Genomic DNA, 21,211 nt, shown 5'->3' on the forward strand with positions numbered 1-21,211 from the left:
GATTGAGGCGCTCACCCCCAGGGCTCCGGACACGAACACGGCCATCGTCAGTGCCCAAACTAAACCGGAATGCATTGCTGAAGACAACCCGGTTTCACCGCATAGCGTCCAGTTTCATCGTTCATGTCACCACTGCAAACTGAGGCAACGGTGGGGGTCAAAGTTAGTACACATTATGGGCACCACAAGACCAAATGTCCTTCAGCCAAGCGCCTGGAAATGGTTCCGATAGACACAGGGGTGTAACAATGACGTCCCCTGTCTCTGGATGGTGGAAAATAAAACAGTTGATGCTGCTCATGTTTGTTGGACGATCAGACGCTCCTCTCTACTGGTGGTCTGTCGGGGGTCCTGAGCCCGGTCACCTTGTGTGCCCTCACACATCCACTGGTCTGAACACCTCCTGACAGTCTGGTTAGAACGGCCTGGTGGCGACCAATTAGTCAATACGACCATCCAGCTTCTCACATCCCAATAATGCGCCCCTCTCAGACTCTGGTAACGGGGTGAAATCTCTTCTCTGCATCATAGAGGCATCTAGTGGCCAACAAGCTCTACACAAGCGGATGAAGAGGTCACTACACACAAGGAGCCTCCGAGAGCCTCTTATAGGCCAAGGGGTGAGCCACTTTTAGAGTCTCAGGTAGTACGACCGATCATCTAATCACCACAACTCTAATTATTTGTATATCTGCCTGAGATGGAACTGCAGGCCGGGTTTTGCAGCAAAGCGACAAGTTCTTATAGGGGTGCGACTTTTTTTTTTTTTTTACAAAGAGTGTATTTTCCTTTTAAGCTCCACTCACTTTCTAGTTAGCATTTTGCTGCAGGTGTATTATAAGAGGTTTTAACAAGCCTAACAAAAGCGTACATTCATACGTAGGCTTGTAGGCTACATGAAGGTGGGTGTGGAGCGTGAATTGTTGCCTCATTGTGTAGAAGAAAAGGGGCATTGTGCTCCAGCATCTCACCTTATGCTGGAGTTAGTTCAATTTAAATCTCCACTTTACAGAGAATCTCAAAACAGACCTCCTTAGGGGGGCCGTACATGGGCCGATAGTCGCCCGAGTCATCACTCAAAAGACACGGCACCCAACAAGGCAAGTCAGCGAGAATCACTCACTTGTCAAAGTCGCTGGGTTTTCAGCTCACCTTAAAGCCAAGCAATTATCGGCTCTTCTAAACAGGCAGTCATTCAGTTATGAACAACTGGCTGTTTACTCTGAATAGAGGCGGGCGACTGGAAGAGATCTCTGTCCTGAAAGTACAGAAGCAATCATCCTATGGACAGCTGTCCAGCAGTTAACCCCTTAGGGACGCGGCCCTTTTTTTAAATGTTCTTTTCTTCCTCTCCTCCTTTTAAAAAAGCAGAATTTTTTTAAAATTCATCCGTCGAAGCAGCTGTCTGAGGGCTTGTTTTTTGCGTGATGAGTTGTATTTTTCGGGGGGGGGGGGGGGGGAGAGGGAGAGAGAGATCTCCCCTCCGTTCGGCCCCACTCTCCCCCACAGCTCCGTGCCCGCTGCCGGCACCCGAACCTTCCGTCTCGAGCGGGGGAGATACTCGCTAAAGGCAATGCTCGCTCGAGCAATAGCCTTTAGCGAGTATACTCGCTCATCTATACTACTTTTATTTTTTTTTCAAAGATATTTCATCCTGTAGTTTCGTGTTATTACCAATTTGGAATACAAACGACTTTCTGATTGTTTTTTATTACATTTTTTTTCTTGGAGGTGGGGTGACCAGGAAAGCACAATTCTGATGTTCTTTATTTTTTTTTCTTTCTGACGACCTTCTCCATTTGGGGTAAATAATGCATTACTTTGATAGATCTGACTTTTTCGGATGCAGCAATACCAAATATGTATTTTTGTTTTATTATTTAGATTATTTTATTATAAATATGGCAAAAGAGGGGGGGGGGGTATAAACTTTTTTTATAACTTTTTATTTTTTTTAATAATTAGTAAAACTTTTGAAAATTTTTTAACTTTTTTTTTTTTTTTAAAGGGGTTGTCCCGAGGCAGCAAGTGGGTCTGTACACTTCTGCATGGCCATAATAATGCACTTTGTAATGTACATTGTGCATTAATTATGAGCCATGCAGAAGTTATAAAAAGTTTTATACTTACCTGTTCCGTTGCTGGCGTCCTCGTCTCCATGGTGCCGACTAATTTTCGCCCTCCGATGGCCAAATTAGCCGCGCTTGCGCAGTCCGGGTCTTCTGCAGTCTTCTATGGGGCTCCGTGTAGCTCCGCCCCGTCACGTGCCGATTCCAGCCAATCAGGAGGCTGGAATCGGCAGTGGACCGCACAGAAGAGCTGCGGTCCACGGAGGAAGAGGCCATCTTCAGCGGTGAGTAGAGAAGTCACCGGAGCGCGGGGATTCAGGTAAGCGCTCCGGTGAGCTTTCTTTACCTCCCTGCATCGGGGTTGTCTCGCGCCGAACGGGGGGGGGGTTGAAAAAAAAAAAAACCCGTTTCGGCGCGGGACAACCCCTTTAAGTCCCCAAAAGGGACAAGAACTTGCGATACTTTGATCGTTTCTGCAGGATGGTGTAATGCCATAATATTACATTATACTGCAATCTGGCAGGCAATCTATCAAGCCCCGCCACAGACATTGCTAGATAGGCAATGCGCAATCACAGCCATGGCAACATTCAGAAGGCCCCCGGCTGTCATAGCAACCTGCAATCTTATTGCAGGGGGCAGGGTCGGGGCATTTAAATTCTGCTGTCAGAATTGACAGCGTCTTTTAAAGGGTTAACAGCTCCGATGAGCGGCATGGCTTATCAGAGCTGTTGCAGGTGAGTGTCAGCTGTAAGAAACAGCCAGCACCAACGTTGTATGGAGCAAGACTGACCCACAATCTCCCTTCATACATATCCTGAAGCTGCAGGACGTAACTGTACCTCCTGTAGCATTAAGGGGTTAATCACCCAGAATGTGAATGAATACATTAAGATCCAATCCTTCAGAGGATCGCGGTTTTTTTGACGCTGCTAAATTGGGCGCGCATATCGTGTGAATGAGGCCTTAGGTTGTATTCACACGTCGCAGTGACATCCCAGTTTGTGTCGTGATTTTGCAAAGGTCATGACAATGTATAGGGGGAGGGGGGGTGGAATGAGAATTAAAGTCTGTGCAGGCAAATTGCTATATGAGTATTAATGCTGCTTTGCTCATTTAGAGTATGTCCCTTTAACCCTTTCCAATCCACTGTCTGACATCTTCAGACATTCTCATTGAAGGCTGTACAGCTCCGATGTCGGAAGACGTTCAGCAGGGTATTCTTACTGTATATTACTGGCCGCTTTGTTGTTGGGGGCCTCTCCAGCATGTCCCATACTGCAGTACTGGCCCTAGCCAGCAGATGGCGCCATTGTATAATGGCAGAAAGAGAAAGCCCCCTAGGAAACTCTGAATTCAAAATAGGATTGTAAAGGGTTAAGAGAATATTTTGTGCAGGGCGCGACTTTGGGAAGGAGACAGCAGTCTCGCAGGAGTCGGTCAAGGGCAGAGGTGATAAATAGAATACACGTGCGCATGGTGGTCAGTGAGATGAGGGAGCTGCTGAGCAAAATAAGAAGCGGGGTGCTCTTAGTGTATAGGGGGTACAGAACACCCCCTGCCCGCAGACATTTACGCATGTGGTGGCGGGATGAGAGACTACTTGAAATCTAGTGTTTGGTCTCAATAAGAGACTGTCCTGATGTGTCCACTTCCAAGTCATGTACTGGTGAGAATTGCTTATCATGGGGACATTGTCAAGTTGAGTAGCAGTGAGAACTGATTAACATATAGACCCCGTTGAATTTGTTTTGGGTGATTTATGCTTTAGTGACCACGCCATATGTCGAGCTGTCATGGGCAGCCACGATATGCGCCCCCCGCTGCTGCAGCGGGAGGCCGGCTATGACTGACAGCCGGTTCCCGCGGGATAGCGCGAGATCAATTATGATCTCGCGCTATTTCTATGATGTAAGGGTACGTCATTTTGCGTGAAGTACCCCGCTCCCATGACGTACCTTTACGTCATGGGGAGGGAAGGGGTTAAAGTAAATACAAAGTTAAAAAAGTTAAAGTTTCAGCTCCCCTCACCTCTGGACTCCGTGATGTCCAGCAGCAATATGGTCCTCCCAGGACCTTACGTCGCCTTCTGCGCATGCGCGCCAGATGTCATACGTCATGTGCAGAAGGCCCGGGAAATTTAAAACCTCCCTGCTCCCGGCAAGTATGGGTAGCCGAAAGCAGGGAGCTGTCACCAGGAGCCTCTGTATGCAGTTCCCGGTCACATGATCGCTGTTATCCGATGGATAACGGCGATCATGTAAAGTAAAAAAAAAGAGAAAAAAAAAGTTTGTTTCATCTCCATGAGGGGAGATGAAATTACGTACCTGAGGCCCCCAGATTTATCCACATACCTCCCCCCAGCTTCTGCGCACGTGCTGTTTGCCATATTGGCAAACTCGTGTGCTAAAGCCGCGGATTGCTAGGGTAATTTAAAATCTTCCTGCTCCTGGCTACCAAACATAGCCGAGAGCCTGGAGATTTCATGGGGGGCCGCGGTACGCAGCGATTACTTAAAAGTTAAAGTTTAATCTCCCGTCACGGATCTGATCCGTGAGGGGAGGTGAAATTACTAACCTAAGGCCTCCAGCGAGGTCCCCCGATGGGATCTTTATCCAGCTTTGGCACATGCGCCCCTCGCCAAAATGGCGGACGCAAGCACAGAAGCTGGGGAGAGCCCAGGAAATTTAAAATCTCCTTGTTCCTGGCTACTAAAGGTAGCCAAACCCTGGAGCAGTGGCCAAGGGCCGCGGTGAGCTGTCCCCGGTCACGTGATCGCCTTTATACAATTGATAATGGCGATCACATAAAAGTTGAAAGACAGTTGACGTTTGGGCCCCGTTGTGCATACGGACATAAGATTAGGGCCACAATGGGTATGTCTCTAATCACAGGACAAACAGGGGGATCCATTTTGGGGTGCAAATCCTCATTTTCATGTGCACTATAGAAAAAAAACTGTCTTTAAAATGACATATTTGCAAAAATATGAAATTTTATTTTTTCTTTTCTTAATTGCATTAATTCCTGAAAAGAAACTTTGGAGTCAAAATAGTCATGGTACCTCTTAGTGAAAATATTAAGGGGTGTAGTTTTTAAAATGGGGTCATTTTTGGGGGGTATCTATCATCCTGACACCTTGCAATCTTGGCTTGGTGCAGGAAAACAGAATGTTCCTCAAAATGTTGATAATGTTAAATTTGTATGTCTCCTGAATGGTTAAAAAAACTAAAGTTTTTCAAATGTGCATCCAGAATAAAGTAAACAGATATACAGTACAGTATGTTTGCACATATTTGAGATATTGCAGTTGAAAATGTGAAAAAATAAAAAAATTCAACATTTTTCCAATTTTGACACTTTTAATAAATATATATTTGTACCACCTACATGAAGTACAATATGTGGTGACAAAACAATGCAGAATCACTTGGATATGCAAAACCTATACGGAGTTATTCTATGTTAAAGAGACACATGTCAGATTTCCAAAATTTGTTTTGGTCACTGAGGCGCAAACAGGCTTGGTCACCTAGGGGTTAAAGCAACATGTGGCTTCGGTCATCTTAAATCCCAGTGCGGTGGTCTACTCTGCCTACATGACCCAGCCAAAGCTGCTGGAAAGCATTGAAGCCAACAATGGCTGGTTCTTTCCCAAGAGTCACACAGCCCATCCTGAAAACCTGACTGGTCCAAGACCACTGGTTTGTACAGCACCCAACAGTTTTGGAAGGGTGCTAGCTGACTGCAGGAGGAGGTCTTAAGGGGTTAAAGGGGTTGTCCAGTTTTAAACTATTGATTGCCTATCTTTAGAACAGGTCATCAATAGTAGATCCTTGGGGTTTTGTTTTTGGGACTCCAGCCGATCAGCTATTCTCTGGGCCAATGCACACATGTCAGAAGCTGATTTTTGCAGGAAGCAGACAGCTTTATTCCCACTGTAGTGGCCAGGCATGGTATTGCAAGCAAAGTTCTCTTTCACTTCAATGGGAACTTGATCTGCAATACCAAGCCTGGCCAATGCAGTGGGAATGGAGCTGTCTGGTTCCTGCAAAAATGTGCTCTGTGCACAAGCGCAGTGCCCAGATTACAGCTGATCAACAGACAGTCACCAATCTCATATTGATGACCTATCCTACAGCCTGCTTGTATTCCCAGGTCTTTGGCAGTAGATTTCATGACTTCTTTGGGAACCAGTGTAGGGAATGACTCCTTGACATGGATCATCCTTGGACGTAAGGGTGCAGAAGCGTCCTTCCAGAAGACGCCCAAGGATTTCTTGATCAGCGATGACCATAAAGGTGAGTAATTGACACCCAACAAGTGTCATAGAGTGTTATTTAAGGAATATGTGATCATATTAATATCAAATCGATATTGGATCCTTACTTTTTACATGGGTCCCCTGAAGATAAGCTGATCCCCAGGACCCCTATGAGGAAACCTGGTGGGACGTGTTCATTCCTTTGCAGTGCCACCTGTGAGAACATGAAACTTTACACTATTCTCATGGTAATGAGTAAGCTGAGCAATGCGCTATCATGTAGAATCCTCCAGAGAGCTGCACTTTGGACCCGCTCTCCACTTTGGTGGAATCCTACCATGGATTTCCGCAGCAGGAAAAAAATTGCGGCATGTTCTATTCTCCGCGGATTTACGTCGCGGTAGGTCTCTATTAATATAGCATTATTGGAGACTGCGGAAATCCGAATCCCTTACAGGCCCTTTTTTGTTTTTAATCGCGGTACTCTCGCGACGTAAATCCACGGGCATATCCCGCGTCGTTCGTGGGTATGAGCCCTTACTCTCATAGACGTGAATGGGAGTTACAGTAACAGCACAGTGAGCCATACTGTTTCCAGAACTCCTTAGTTTCGGAAACAATGTTGCCCGTTATGCTGCACTGTCCCCATGAGGCTGCTGTCACACCTGCGTTAGGGTCAGTTCAGGCCTTCTGTCTCTCTGCCGTTATGCTGCGCTGTCCCCATGAGGCCGCTGTCACACCTGCGTTAGGGTCAGCTCAGGGCTTCTCTCTGCTGTGTTTTTGAAGTAGAGAATCTTAAATAAAACAGAAAAGAAACTTTTCCGTTTTTTCCCCTTATTGATTTGAATGCGCTTAAAAAAAAAAAAAAGAAAAGAAACGGAAATCTCCAGCTCGCTCCTATATGTTGGGTTTCCGTTTTTTTAGATGGGAAAATAGCGCAGTCTGTAGAGTTGTTTTTTTGATCCTTAGCTTTTTTGCTGCTTCTCTTATTTTTGGGTGACTCCTCCCAATGAATCACCCATTAGTTCCTGTGGAAGAGTTTAAAAAAAATCGCATCACACTCATACGCCAAGCGCTTTTCTATACAAGTGTGATGCAATTTTTATCATTGAAACTATTGGCTGAGAGCATCAGTGCATATTCGTGCATCAGCGGTTGCATATTTGCGTGCGCAACAGCATTTTTTACTGCACTTTTTGTATTCGCGCAGGTTGTGCGTAATTGTGCGAGCAAAAAGTTAAGTAAAAACCGCCGTTGCACGCGCAAATATGCAAAACCTAGTGCGCAAAAACGCATACCCTCAAGTGACATAGGCCTATACGAGCAACATCCGTCCGAGGTTCTTGCGCAGATATTGTGCTTGCCAGTGTGAATGCACCCTGTAGCCACTTTTAAAGCCACGGCGCACTGAAGCGGTTGAAATGAGTGGAAAATAAATTTTTGCAAGACCCGGTATAATAAAACTACAGATCGCTGCTCTCTATTGAACCAGCGATGCGTCTCTTCTCCAGTAGTTCCGGAGCATTCTTTCCTAGTTTCCCAGTAGTGGGCGCAGAAGAGTTAAAGAACGAAGTATGTGCTGTAATATGAATGCGGCTTCTTCCGGGGGTGGCGCCGTCTCCTCTTCCAGGTAGGGCTGCCTGTCCCTTGGGGAGGTCCTGGGTGGTGTGTAGGGGTGTGGACTGGCTTCAGGTGAACGGAACTGAAGACCAGGAACGAGTTACTGTAGGAGTCCTCAGTAGATATCCGGAGGGTCAGGATGTTCCGTAATTCCAGGAGGCGCCGGTCTCAGGTAAGGCGGCCAGCTGATGCGGGTGTATACTATTGTATCTGCATTCTATATTCTACCTTATTTCTCTTTGACTCTCGCATGCACAGACATGTGTGCCGCTGTTTCGCCCTCGCTTCATTCACGAGGACGCATCCTCTAAAACAGTTAAGCTTTTAGGTAACGTTCCACGTCATCACAACTTTTTGGGAACTTTTTTGTACTTTTTCTAACTGCAAATAGAAGATATTGATAGGGCCGTATTTTAACGATATTGTCATAGATACGTAACCGTCACCATGGCGGAATGTTCGAAATGTAGCGAAGTTTCAATGCATCACTTAAAGCTTCACATCAGTCATTTTTGTGTATCTGGTATTTGGTTTAGAACTTTACGTTTTGATGAACAGGAAGGAAAAACTAATTTTTGCTCCGTCACTTTAAGAATTAAAACCTTTAACATTGCAGTAATAGTCTGCGAGGTTCAAAACACTAATTTGTTGGCTTTACTGCTGTAGATCATCTCGTTAAGTAGCCTGTTCCGACATGTTGGGTCCCCCAGAGATGCTCCTTGTAGCTGTTCTCTAATTCTACTAATTGGTGGAATGAGTGTGTGACATAAGGGCAAGATGAAAGATCAGTCAGTTCAAAGAGGTATTCCCATCTGGGACTTTCAGGGCATATCCATAGCTTAGTAGATGCAGGGACCACCTCTGGGACCCACGCCTACCTCTAGTTCTAGCCCTACTGCCCGGCGGAATACAATGAATGACTACCATGGGAGTCACAGCAACCCCACTCAGCTGTTTCCGTAAGTCCTGACCACCCCTTTTAGCTCGGTGGGGGCCAAAACTAGAGATAGGTTTGGGTCGTAGAAGTGAGACCCATATCTGTCAGCCTTTTATGGCATATTCTGTGGATATGTCATAAAAGTCTCAGGTGGGAATAACACATACAGAACTGTGTAAATGTTTTAGTCAGGTCTGGCAAAAATGCTGTAAAGTAAGAATGCTTTCAAAAATAGAAATGTTAAAGGGGTTGTCCACTTGTAAACTATTGATGGTCTTAGGACAGGCACTAATAGCAAATCAGTGGGACCCCTTTTGATTAGCTGTTCGCCTGGCCAATGCATTCATGTACAGAGATGCTTTATGCAGGAATCAGACAGCTCCATTCTCACTGCAGTGGCCAGGTTTGGTATTCCAGGCAAAATTCCCATTCACTTCAGTGCCTGTAATACCAAGCCTGACCACTGCAGTATAAATGGAGCTGTCTGCTTCCTGTTGAAATCAGCTCAGTGCACAAATACATCGTCCTGGCGAGCAGCTGATCAGAGGGGTCCTGGGCGTCCGGCCTCCACTGATCTACTATTGATGGCCTATTCTACATATAGACCATTAATAGTTTACAACTGGACGATCCCTTTATTCGTTTATTTTTATTAATTAACAAAATGTAAAGTGACTGAACAAAAGAGAAATCTAAATCAAAGCAATATTTGGTGTGACCATACTTTACCTTCAAAGCAGCATCAGTTGTTCTAGGTACACTTGCACAAGGTTTTTGAAGGCATTCGCTAGGGAGGTAGTTCCACACATCTTGGGGAACTAAGCACAGATCTTCTGTGGATGTCGGTGTGCTTAAAGCCTTCTGGCTCTTCATGTAATCCTAGACAGACTGGATCAGTGATGGCGACCCTTTTAGAGACCAAGTGCCCAAACTGCAACCCAAAACCCACTTATTTATAACAAAGTGCCAACACGTCAGGGGGCGGGGCTTATCACGGCGTATGATTTTACCTCCGTCATTATAAAAAGCACAAGGCCACTTCAAAATAGACAGGGAGGAACGCCTTGTGTTTTTTTCCTAGCGGGAGCCCTGGAGTACCATTGGTGCGGATTTTTAACTGGAAATCGGTTGAGTACCCACAGCTGATATCATACTATGCGGCGCTTCCCCTCACCTCCTTCGTGCTTTCAACGCTCTCTGGATTCTAGTTCCCAGTGGCCTGTAGTGGCATAACCTGACTAGCATCACCTGACCTACAGCAACGCACCTGGCCAGGCCGCTGGGAACCAGAAGCCGGGAAGCGCTGACTGCAGGAAGCCTACGGAGGAGATGAGGGGGAGCGCCGCATAGTGTGACATCAGCTGCAGATGTGCGGTTCATGGTTGATTTCTAGTCAAAATCCGCATCAATGGTGTGGATTTTGACTGTTTTTTGGATGCGGAAATGCTGTGGATTGTCCGCAGCATTTCCGCCATGTGTAAACATACCCTAAATCAGCTAGAGGTATGCTGCCATGTGCAGAGTGGAGACAGTAATAAAAGTGTCCCCCATATTGGCTCCAGTAGTAATAGTGACACCCACGGTGGCCTCAGTAGTGATTATGAACCCCCACAGGGGCCCCAGTAGTAATAGTGACCTCCGGTATTGTACCTTGACGCCACCAGGAAGCTAGGGGTTTGACAGGAGAAACGCCCCTGTCACACCCCCAGCTCCCCATTGGGTGACTTGTCAAAGGTCCTAGCAGGACACTGTGTATTGTTTGTTGGCTGCCGTGGATGGTTAGCAATGTTTGACCTGTTAGCCTTACATTTAACTATGTGAGGCTAACAGGTCAAACATCCCTAACCCTAAGCTTCCACGGCAGCCAACAAACAATAGACACTATAAGCTGCAAGACATCTAGCACTGCCGTGGATCTGCTGCCACCGACGGCAGAGGGGGGAGTGTCAGCAGCAAGCGCCGCAGAAGACACTGCGGCATTTTGAACCGCCGTGGAGAGGAGGCCGGATGGCAGTTTTTTAAAGTTGGCTGCCAGAAGGGATTGAGAGCTGCAGCGTCGATCATCAGCTGAGTGAACTGCAGGAGTGGGGAGCACTGTGCCAGGGACAATACAGCACGAGCAGGGAGCAGGGCGGCGGGAAGTTACCAACAGCACCTGGGAGCCGAGGGTGCAGCAGGAGTAATAGCCCTCCAATCCAAACCAGTAGTAGTAATAGCCCCCCCAACTGAGAAGAGGAGGAGGCGCTTCCTCCCTTCTCCTCTCCTGCAGAACTAAGGAGGAGAGGTCAAGGGAGGAGGATCCCGGGTGCACACACTGACGTCAGAGTGTGCACCGGGATCAGTGCTGCTGCGTGATTCCCAGCCAGGGAGCCATAGCACCCTGGCCGGTAATTACTATCGGGGAGAGCAGCCGTTGGCGCACGTGCCAGCAGAGAGGGCTCTGCATTCCCCCTCCGATATGAGTGCCATAGGTTCGCCACCACGAGACTAGATGCTGCTGAGATCAGGGCTCTGTGGGGTCATATCATCACTTCCAGGACTCCTTGCTATCCTTTACGCTGAAGATAGTTGTTAATGACATTGGTTGAATGTTTGGGCTCGTTGTCCTGCTGAAGAATAAATTTAGAGCCAATCAGATGCCTCCCGGATGGTATTGCATGTTGGATAAGTTTCTGCCTCTTTTTCTCAGCATTGAGAACTCCATTAATCCTGATCAAATCCCTAAGGCCTCAGTCAGACGGGCGTTTTTTCGCGTTTTGCGCATGCGCATGCGTTTCGCGCATATATAGAACCAATAGTTCGCTATGATATCGGTCACATGTCTGCTTTTGCGAAAAATTATAGGACACGACGATTCGCAAATCGCGCCTATCTGCGTTCGCCGTTTAATGTGCGCACCAAAATCATATTTTTCGCTGGTCAGACGAAGTTTCATGCACATTTTGATGCGCACGGCGATTTTTCTCCGGTCAGACGGGCGTTTTGCAGCGACGATAAACGCGGGTAGGTGCAGATTTTTCCCGCGATTTTTCGCCTCCGGTCACGCGATTTGCGCATGCGCATCCGACATGCGATGCGCAAAACGCGTGAAAAAACGCCCGTCTGACTGAGGCCTAACTCCATTTTCCTAAATGCAGCCCCAAACTTGTAAGGAACCTCCACCATGCTTCACTGCTGCCTGCAGACACTCATTATTGTACTGCTCTCCACCATGCTTCACTGCTGCCTGCAGACACTCATTATTGTACCTCTCTCCCCATGCTTCACTCCTACCTGCAGACGCTCATTATTGTACCACTCTCCACCATGCTTCACTGCTGCCTGCAGACACTCATTATTGTACCGCTCTCCACCATGCTTCACTGCTGCCTGCAGACACTCATTATTGTACCACTCTCCACCATGCTTAACTGCTGCCTGCAGACACTCATTATTCTACTGCTCTCCACCATGCTTCACTGATGCCTGCAGACACTCATTATTGTACCGCTCTCCACTATGATACACTGCAGCCTGCAGACACTCATTGTTGTATCGCTCTCTCCCATGCTTTACTGCTAGACACTCATTCTTGTACCGCTCTCCACCATGCTTCACTGCTGCCTGCAGACACTCATTATTGTACCGCTCTCCCCCATGTTTCACTGCTACCTGCAGACACTCATTATTGTACCGCTCTCCCCCATGTTTCACTGCTGCCTGCAGACACTCATTATTGTACCGCTCTCCACTACGCTTCACTGATGCCTGAAGACACTCATTATTGTACTGCTCTTCCCCATGCTTCACTGCTGCCTGCAGACACTCATTATTGTACCACTCGCCACCATACTTCACTGCTGCCTGTAGACACTCATTATTGTACCTCTCTCCAGTATGTTTCACTGCTGCCTGCAGACACTCATTATTGTACCTCTCTCCCCATGCTTCACTCCTACCTGCAGACACTCATTATTGTACCACTCTCCACCATGCTTAACTGCTGCCTGCAGACACTCATTATTGTACTGCTCTCCACCATGCTTCACTGCTGCCTGCAGACACTCATTATTCTACTGCTCTCCACCATGCTTTACTGATGCCTGCAGACACTCATTATTGTACCGCTCTCCACTATGATTCACTGCAGCCTGCAGACACTCATTGTTGTATCGCTCTCCCCCATGCTTTACTGCTAGACACTCATTCTTGTACCGCTCTCCACCATGCTTCACTGCTGCCTGCAGACACTCATTATTGTACCGCTCTCCCCCATGTTTCACTGCTACCTGCAGACACTCATTATTGTACCGCTCTCCCCCATGTTTCACTGCTGCCTGCAGACACTCATTATTGTACCGCTCTCCACTACGCTTCACTGATGCCTGAAGACACTCATTATTGTACTGCTCTTCCCCATGCTTCACTGCTGCCTGTAGACACTCATTATTGTACCGCTCTCCACCATGCTTCACTGCTGCCTGCAGATACTCATTATTGTACCGCTTTCCTCCATACTTCACTGCTACTTGCAGACACTCGTTAGAGAACAAACTGCCTTATGGTACAGCCAAATATTTAACATTTTGACTCATCAGTTCTGAGCGCCTGCTGCCATTTTTCTTTACTCCAGTTCCTATGTTTTTGTGCATAGTTGAGCTGCTTGGCCTTGTTTCTACATTAAAGAAATGGATTTTTGAATGCAATTCTTCCATGAAGATCACAGACTTCTCCAAACAGTAGGTGGCTGTACCTGGGTCCCTCTGGTTTCTTCCAGTTCTCAGATTATGGCACTGCTGGACATCTTCTAGTTTGGAAGGGATGTAAGCATGATGCATTTTACATCTTGCTCACTAGGTTTCCTTCGCCGACCACTGCGTCTACGGTCTTCAACGTTTCCAATTTCTTTGTGCTTCTGAAAAAGAGCCTGAATAGAACATCTTGAAACCCCAGTCTGCTTTGTAATCTATGCCTGGGAGAGACCTTGCTGTTGCAGTATATGGCCGGCTGCACACGGACGGATTTCCGCCACGTTGCCCGCAGCTATTAGGTTCTATCGAATCTAATAGCTCAGGGCTCACGGTGCAGAATTCCACCGCGGAATTCCGCACCGTGAAATCTCCCGTCCTCACCCGCGGCATGTCAATGGAAGCCGCAGTCAATGGAAGCCGTCCGTTCACGCTATCTTCCGCTGTAGCACAGCGGAAGATAGCGTGAAATCGCCTCTCCGCCTACCGCCGCCGCGTCATATGATGCGCCCGGCGCGTCATATGACCCGGCCGGATCCGCAGGTAAGTTTGGGGGTCTCTGGGGGGCGCTGTGATGCAACCCGCCTAACTCCTTATCTCTTGTCTCCATGCTCAGTCCTGCTATGGTGTATAACCTGTGACATGAAACTGTCTTCCGCAACCTCACCTTTGTAGCACAGTTAGGCTGTTCTTCACTCAGTTTTAAGCCTTCTACACAGATGCTTCTGTTTCCGTTAATGACTCTATTTCAACTACATATGAAACTGCAGATCACTATCACTACAAAATCACAAAATCCCTGACTTTGTGCAAGTGTACCTTGAAGAACTGATGCTGTTTTGAAGGCAAAGGGATGGTCACACCAAATATTGATTTGAGTTGTATTTCTCTTTTGTTCATTCACTTTGCATTTTGTTAATTAACACAAATAAATTACTAGCTCTTCTGTTTTTGAAAGGATTCTCACTTTACAGCATTATTCCCACACCTGGCTAAAACCTTTGCACAGTACTGTATAGTAAGTCAAAACTGATATTTTGTGGAGTATTGAGCCCACACACAATGATATTGCATTTTTGCAATAAAGGCATTATTGTACATTAGTCATAATAAACAATGAACACCCTTAACCTGCCAAATGTCTTCCATCAGGCAATGCAAGTTACAGCTTTTCTACATAAGCTGCCATCTTGCAGATCTAAGAGCTTCAGTGAAAACTTAGGTATTTGATTTTAGAATTGTAGTTGCTACTGGTTTTCAGTTCTCTAGTGTGAGTCCAACTCAAGCATGATAATTCATAATGTGCCAGGCAGAGTGCAAGCATCAGACAGGGGTTAATCTGTGTTCAATAGGATTTTAGTTGCCAAATCTTGGTGAACTCTCAGTCCTTATCAAAGGTACCAGGAACTACCAAGATGCTACATGTGAAGGATATCCACAGAGTCTAGCAAAATAAGTTTGATAAGCGTATAAGGGCCATGGTGTCCTGTTGTCAGTAGAGCATTTATCTCCTCTGTTGACCATGGCTGGCACTATGGTTGATCAATGACTAGTCTGCACTCACCTCCAGTGGTCGGAGGAGCCAGCTGTGAAGTGGACCAGAGTTGGGCCCCCACAGCACTTATTATGTGGTGTGTGTAGATGTATTATCAATGATGTAAACTTGTGTGTATTGGCCTAGACCGGACACTAGAAGGTCAATGTCTGGTGTCTGTTCCAACTAACATGGGCATGACTGAGCATAAACCACTCTAACCTACTCTGTGTCTTGTCAGTCACCCCTAGCTAGCCCTCGGATTGGGTAGAGAGGATTTCCTCTAGCTCAAGATTGGTTAGTGGGGAGATATAAAGGTCAGAGTTTAGATGTAAGGTGGGGATTCCAAGATGTAGGGAGGGATTCCAAGATGTAGCGAGGGATTCCAAGATGTAAGGGAGAGAGTCCAAAATGTAAGGCAAGAGAGAGTCCAAGATGTGGGCTAAGAGGGAGCCAAGTAGGAGATCAAGCCAAGCCAAGTAAACTGTGTGCCTTCGATTTTACTGCAACCAATTTGGACTGGTCTCTTTATTTCCTCATGGCATTACACTCAAAGGCACTAGCGTCACACCGAATTTACACCATTGTTCTAGCTAACGACCCTTGTGTAACCTGTCTGCTGCATGAACCACCCTTCTAAGCGGAGTAGCCACCGCCGTGACCAAGTTAATATTAGAGCACCCAATCGGGCTACTCTGGCCAACTCCTCCCTGCTGCAGCGGCAGTCTTGAGCAGCCAAAGGGGAGGACACCGTAGCTAGAAGACCAGAACACAGAGCTTGTATGGTTGGTGGAACCCATGCAGAGGCACCTTTTAGAATACATTTTCAAAATACAGTATAGTAGTCTTCAAAAAAATAGCTGTAAGTTAGAAAGAGCAAATAAAGCTCAAAATCATAATCATCATAATAATTAACCCCTTGAGTGGCACGCCCGGAAAATTTCCGGGGACGAGCTCCACTGCTCATAGCAACATAGCCCGGAAGATTTCCGGGCTATGCATCACCATGGGAGCTGCAGAGCACAATGTCACAAGCTGTGACAGTGTGCTCTGCCTGCACAGTCCCACACAGAGCAGTGCAAGGGCTTTGAAAAACCAGCAGAAGATATTGCCGACATGTCGGCAATGTCCTGCTTTGTTTACAAGTTGCCATAGAGACCATCGGCTTGTCAGAAGCAAGCCGATGGTCTCTGTGGCAGGGAGAGCTGGTTGTTAGCTGTCAGAGGACAGCTAGGTACCAGCTCTTACAGCAGAGATCAGAGAAAACCTCCGATCTCTGCTGTGTTAACCCTTTACATGCTGCAGGCTATGTGACTGCAGCATGTAAAGGGCTGTCACTGCAGCATGTAAAGGGCTGTCACCATCGGACCCCCGGAATGTGATCAGGGGTCCTGATGGGTCCCTGTGGAAGTCCCCTAAAGGGACAAAAAAAGTCAAAAAATTAAAAAAAATAAAAATAAAAAAAAGTCAAAAAATTATTAAAAAAAAACAAAAAAAAACACTTGTCTCCCTTAACTTTGTAAAAAATCAAAAATACAATCACACATGTGGTATCCGTGTGCGTCGTAATGACCCAGAGAAGGAAGTTAATTAATACATTATTTAACCCCTTAATGACATGGCCCCTTTTTTTCTTTTTTCCCCATTTCTTTTTTTCCTCCCCCCTGTTTAAAAAATCACAACTTGTCCCGCAAAAAACAAGCCCTCAAATGGCCATGTCAATGGAAAAATGAAAAAGTTATGGCTCTTGAGACGCAACTGCAAAACTAGTTGAAATTCAATGATTAGACCATTTTAAAAAACCTGCCCTGGTGGGCACGACAGGGTGGTAGGAAACCTGCCACTCAAGGGGTTAAATAATAATATTTCCATAAAAGCAAATGCACTGGAAAGACTCCACATTCAATTCCAAATCAAAACTCTAACAAATTGTATCCGGTTTGTGTTAATCCTGTACAGAAAGTAAAGAAAAGGGAATTTTTGGTGTTCAAAAAAATAGCAGTTCCAGCATTTTTCTATAAAAACTCAAAAATGTAATATATAAACTGGAAAAAAAATTCACTTTTTCTTTGAATTACTGAACTAATATTTAGCGGCATAACCATTGTTTCTGAGGACTGCTTGGCATCTGTGTTGCACGGAGTCTACTAACTTCTGACACTTCTGAACAGGTATTCCAGTCCAGAAATATTGGACTACATTCTACAAGTCTTCTACATTTTTTGGCTTTGCCACATAAACCTCATTTTTTGTGTCATCCCACAAGTTCTTTATAGCATTGAGGTCCAGGGATTGGGCCGGCCACTCTACAACCAAGATGTTGTTCGCTTACTGGTGTGTTTTGGGTCATTGTCTTGTTGATACACCCATTTAGAGGGCATTTCTTCTTCGGCATTGGGCAACATGATCTCCTCAAGCGTTTTGATTGACTTAAACTGATCCATGATCCCTTCTTTGCAATAAATAGACCCAATATCATGAGAAATATCCCCATATCATGATTTTTGCACTACCATGTTTTACTGTCTTCATAGTCTACTTTGGCTTCAATTCAGTGCTTGCGGGTCGTCTGACATAATGTCTATGGCCACTAGAGATGAGCGAGCGTACTCGCTAAGGCAAACTACTTGAGCAAGTAGTGCCTTATGCGAGTACCTGCCCACTCGTCTCAAAAGAATCAGGTGCCGGCGGGGGGAGGAACGAGGGGGAGATCTCTCTCTCACTCCCCCCCCCTCCCCACTCCACCCTGCTCAGTCACGCAACTCACCGCTCTTCCCCGCCGGCACCTGAATCTTTTGAGACGAGCGGGCAGGTACTACTCGCTTGAGTAGTTTGCCTTAGAGATTACCGTCGCTCATCTCTAATGGCCACTAGACCCAAAAATAACAGTTTTGCTTTCATTAGCTCACAAAATGTTGCGCCATTTCTCTTTGGGCCAGTCAATGTATTCATTTGCAAATTTTAACCTATTCAGGACATATCTTTTTTTTTCCGGGAAGTTCTTGCTTGTAACCTGCCTTCATTTAATCATCTTCTGATTGTAGCAGTACTCGCTGGCAAGTTCAGATCTTCTTTGATGTTTTTGGAGATAATCATTGGCTGAGTCTTTGCCATTTTGGCTATCCTTCAATCCATTTGAACAATCGTTTCCCGCTCGCTTCCATGTCTTTCAGGTTTGGGTTAGCGCTTTAAGGCATTTGAGATCATTTTAGTTGAGAAGCCTATAATTTCACGCACTCCTCTATATGTTTTCCCTCTCCAATAAACTTTTTAATCAAAGTACGTCCTTCATCTAAACAATATCTTTCAGAAGGAATTGCACTATAACCAACATGTGCAGCATTTGCCACCCTCCTACCTTAAATAAGGGCCAACATTACCACCTGTTCTTCCACAGAATTAATAACTTCACCAATTTAACTCCTCACTGCTATTACTTTGAAAATTCCCCTTTCAATTAATGATTCAATTACTCAGAAGGAGCGGCGCGTCCTAATTGTTGGCTCCTACACTTACAAGTAAATTACTTGCTATGTAGAAATATCAGTTCTACCAAAAACAGTGATTTATCAGGTTAATGATGTTGGACGGCTAATTTTTGAACACTACTGTAAATTGTAAAATTTACTATGGGCAGCCCATTGTGTAAAAAAAAAAAAGCGACCAATCAGGAATCAGTCCGATAAGGCAGACCCTCAGTCCGAGCCTGGTGGCCATACATATTGGATAGCTGTCAACCGAATAATAGCTACCCTGCTAGGCATTCCCATACATATGCTTGCTCAGCTTAGCCTGCCTTAAATGTAGACAGAGAGAAAAATACACAGCCAAACCTCCCCGAGTCAAGAGGCCCCATACACATAAGATGATTGGCAAGGCCTGCCGAAATCAGTGGGTTCAGCTGATATACATCTAATATATAGGGCCCTCATAAGTCTTTCTCTGATAGCTGGGACCCCCCCTCCCTCCCGCCGAACTGAGGAAGAAAATCGTATAGCTGGACAGACCAAAGGGAGGCGATCACCTCCAGCCTACATCAACCTACATTGGTCGTTAGCGCCCTGTGTCTATAGCCCTTCAATAAGGGAGGGTTGTTCAAGGAATTTATAAAAGTAATTTTGCCCAGACAATCCTTTTCATTAAACCAGCAATAAATATAACCATTTTGATAATAATCTCTTTAAAGGAGTTTTCTCATGCAGCTGCCCCAACATGCAAGAGATCGAGGTGGTTTTGCCTTCAGAAAACCCCTATAGATCCGATGCAATTGCCAGAAAAGCGGTATTTAGCTATGTATTTTCCCTACAGTGGCCACTGCAGGCAAAATGTAGTATTGCATGTTGGCCATTCAACTAAATGGCTGATCTTGTAATACATGAATGGGTTGGGTCCTCCAAAGCCATAGCTACTCTTTTTCTATGTGGCTTTCTGCTCTTATGAGGATCCCCCTCTCTGACATCCATATGCACTAATAGAACATATGGTAAAGGGCTGTATTAATAAGGTGGCCATGTTCATTGCCAAATATCATTAAGATACTTAGATGGAATAATGAATTTAAATCCATAAACTTGGCTCGTGACTATACGGAGCTATCATTGGATCATTTATGAATAGTGTCTGCAACAGTAACATAATTATAGATAATCACGGCAGCTAATCAGACATGAGGTAATATAGCGGTCTGGTAGGCATGCATTATATATGCTTTGAAGATCTGTTTGGACGTGTTACATTATCGGGGTGGTTCGAATATACTCCTAGATCAGAGGTAGGAAACCTGTTGGTTGGCTGCAGGATATGCTGGTACCAGTAGGTACATATCAGGTAATCATCAAACAGTTAAATGAGACCCTTCACTACACATGTTACCGGTACGGATGACTTTATTGTGTTCGGCTTTGTTCTGAAGGACACATACAATGGGGGGATATTGTGCGAAGTGCAGCAAGTAGCCCTCCATACTTACCAAGGGAGCCCTAGTGTTTCCCAAAGGCTAAGCATCTGGTAGTCCCTTTAAACATCTTATTTAGGGTGCGGGCAGACGAGCGTAGGCGTATTTACGTTCGCACGAGCGCAACGTATAATCGCCCGAGCAATCGTTTTTCACCGATCATGACCAGAGCTAGAAAGCGTATTTTCGTTTGTTCCTACTTTGCAAACGGTCTTTTCGGCGATCGAATATGCGTTGGCGCGTATTTCGGTCGCATATGTTCCGTTTTTTTCGAATTGCCGTTTTTACGCGCCGTAAAATCGCCCATGTGAACGAATACATTCGAAACCATTGCCTCAGATGGTCACGTATATACGTTTGGTCGCAAAAACGCGCCGTTTATGCGCTCGTCTGCCCGCACCCTTAGGGTGTTTTAAAAGAGCGAAAGTGAACAATAATTGTTTGGTCTAAACGCAGGCCAACGACGAACGAGAATCATTCACTTTTCATTCATTTAATGGCTCATTCATTCACTGTTGAGTTTAAACAGCGCTCATTCAGTCTTTCACATTCTCTTATGTAGTGAATGTGAAAGACTGAACGATACTGAACAATGGTCCTTTGAATGAGCCAACGATGAGTCTACCTGTCCGAACGGGCTGAACGAGAGCCAACGAGCTAACGGTGACATCACTCGCTCGTTCAAATGAGAATCTCTCTAAAAGGAGCCTTAGGGTGGATTCAGTGAATTCTGTTGGGTGACAGCGATCTTATGGTCATGTACAGACCTTTCCTAACGGTCACCTAATGTCATGGTGCAGAATGGAATGCAAGCCCACACAAAAAGTCCTTTTCACCTATTTTTGTCTGCTCAGTCGAATCTTTATGGAATGTTGCACCTACATGAAAAAGATCGGCTATCAATGTTATGTCTTGAAACCCCCTCCTTTAGATAGCTCAGTACTGAAACATAAGGAAGCTCCATCCGGTGCTCAGAAATGAAATGCAGAAGAAGCAGCACTTCTCAGACTTGTCTTCAGATTTCCTCATCAGTCCTGGGATGGTGGGATATTAAGCAGCACAGTTGTTGGGATGGCTTAGTCACTTATTAACACATCGGCCCCTAA

The 21,211-nt window shown here is 45.8% G+C and overlaps 1 protein-coding gene across 1 annotated transcript in view; it reads left to right on the forward strand.

Annotated features, from left to right (window-relative positions):
- The first annotated feature begins 8,008 nt into the window (after window positions 1-8,008).
- The window catches only part of PRICKLE3 (prickle planar cell polarity protein 3), a 42,700-nt gene continuing 29,497 nt past the window's right edge, over window positions 8,009-21,211 (forward strand). Inside the window, exon 1 of the mRNA XM_066580688.1 lies at window positions 8,009-8,125. Coding sequence (XP_066436785.1) covers window positions 8,093-8,125 — 33 coding nt within the window. The 5' untranslated portion in view covers window positions 8,009-8,092. The remainder of the gene's footprint in view (window positions 8,126-21,211) is intronic.

The sequence above is a fragment of the Eleutherodactylus coqui genome, chromosome 10 (genome assembly GCF_035609145.1).
Source record: "Eleutherodactylus coqui strain aEleCoq1 chromosome 10, aEleCoq1.hap1, whole genome shotgun sequence".
Classification (NCBI taxonomy): domain Eukaryota; kingdom Metazoa; phylum Chordata; class Amphibia; order Anura; family Eleutherodactylidae; genus Eleutherodactylus; species Eleutherodactylus coqui.